Below are 1794 nucleotides of genomic sequence, written 5' to 3' on the forward strand. Positions count from 1 at the left end.
ATTTCACGTTTGTTCGAAAAAAAAAAAAAAAACAAGTCCTGGGATGGTATCCTTTACTGCACAAGCCAAAACGTGATGAGATTCTTGAATTCAAGAACTCTCCGTGAAATCCCAGAAAGCACGTCGAGGTATGTTAGCTAAGACAAGGCTGTTATAATGTTGGTTATTTGCTAGCTAGCTTGGACACGTGGGCTCAGGGAGAACATGCAAACTCCACATAGGAAGGCCAGAGCAGGCTGAATATGCCTTTATTGGAATGTACAGTATCTAGGCTTTAAATACAAAAATCCCATTATAATATTTTGGAATTTAATTAAAATAAACAATACTGGTCTACTTACGAGTCTACTGCAGGCATGTCCAAAGCCAGTCCAGGGCCACTATCCTTCATGTTTTTGATATTTCTGCCGTCCAATGCACCTGCTTTAAATGATCAGGAGGGTTAGGCTTTCCGCTGAGCTTGCTGATGAGCTGATCATTTGAATCAGGTGGGAGGACAGAATCCTCAAAAACATGCAGAATAGCGGCCCTCAAGGACAGGGTTCGGACATGCTTGGTCTACTGAAAGTAATTTGAATTCAATTGCATCATATTTTTCTTTCTTTCTTTCTGAATTAGAGAGGTGGAAACCTCCCACTGTCCGAAGTGAAAGCAGATGATTAAACACTTGAATATTAGGGGGAAATACCATACAGACACATGGGTGATACTTGGGAGACTATTGATTAAAGTTTGGAAAATACTGTGTAATAAAGCTGCGCCATCAGATGAAACAGCCAATTATTTCTTAACCTTTAATATCACCCTAGACTCACAATAAAAAAAAGCATGTCATATAAACAAGCAAGGAAATGCAGACAAATTTGGCTTGTAAACTCGCCAAAATTGACTCTGACATTGATTTGCAACATTTATTATTCAAGGTCTCCTCCAAACCCAGATATTCAAACACTTCACTATCCTCACCACTCACTGCATGTTGCATTGAAGAAACAAAAGTACATTTTTTTTTTCATTTGAAAAGAAACAAAAGGCAGAACAAGAAAAAAAAAAATCAGGCGTCTCCTTTGCTCTCAGTGCCGTCTCAAGAGCACAACCTCCTTGCACTGACACAGGTCAAAGTCAGTCCCCCAAACTGCCGTTACCACCCCCACTGCTGTTAGATGTACTTTTAAGACATGACTCCAAACACAGGATTGTGGCGACAGATGCTCGGCCCAATCTCTTCATAGTCCTTTTTGGTGTGGCAAACCTGGTAGAACTCGGGCTGTAGGACAACAAAGAAAAGGATGAGTTCAAACGTACAGCTAAAAGCCATAAAAAAGTAAATAATAAAGTATACTGGCAACTGCACAATTTCACGAGTTTTTCTTCTTTGAGGCAAACTGTTGTCATCCTCTATAACGCGTTTAAAGAGACAATATCTAATATTTAGACTGTTTCCATTAAGAATGAATAAACTAAATTATAGCTATCAAAAACTTGCAAATAAATGTGTTGTAAACGACCGACAGTATGTTTTAAATATAATCGTAGCTCTAGTTACCATTAAACTATATTACATGGGGGGGTGGCACTCCTTTGGAGGTGTCCATGTCTCTTATAGTTACAGACAGCCGGAGGAGGAGTGTGTTTTGCTGTGTGTACCATAATGTCCCTAAAGCGAAAAATAATATGTACTTCCTTTAAAAGGTAAGCCATAAAAAAAAGAAAATCCCCATCAAGAAAAAAAAACAGGAAGGATATACAAATCTAGCTATGCAATTTCTCTGAGCCTAAAGTATGAAGAAAGGG

The 1794-nt window shown here is 38.7% G+C and overlaps 1 protein-coding gene across 3 annotated transcripts in view; it reads right to left on the reverse strand.

Moving 5' to 3' along the window:
• Positions 1-232: 232 nt before the first annotated feature.
• Positions 233-1794, reverse strand: part of LOC148423239 (actin-related protein 3) — a 23660-nt gene continuing 22098 nt past the window's right edge. For all 3 annotated transcript variants that reach the window (XM_088414757.1, XM_088414758.1, XM_088414759.1), the window contains exon 12: positions 233-1267. In XM_088414757.1, coding sequence (XP_088270883.1) covers positions 1172-1267 — 96 coding nt within the window. In that variant the 3' untranslated portion in view covers positions 233-1171. The remainder of the gene's footprint in view (positions 1268-1794) is intronic.

This window comes from Hippichthys cyanospilos, chromosome 5, assembly GCF_059441005.1.
Source record: "Hippichthys cyanospilos isolate Australia breed blue-spotted pipefish chromosome 5, RoL_Hcya_1.0, whole genome shotgun sequence".
Taxonomy (NCBI): domain Eukaryota; kingdom Metazoa; phylum Chordata; class Actinopteri; order Syngnathiformes; family Syngnathidae; genus Hippichthys; species Hippichthys cyanospilos.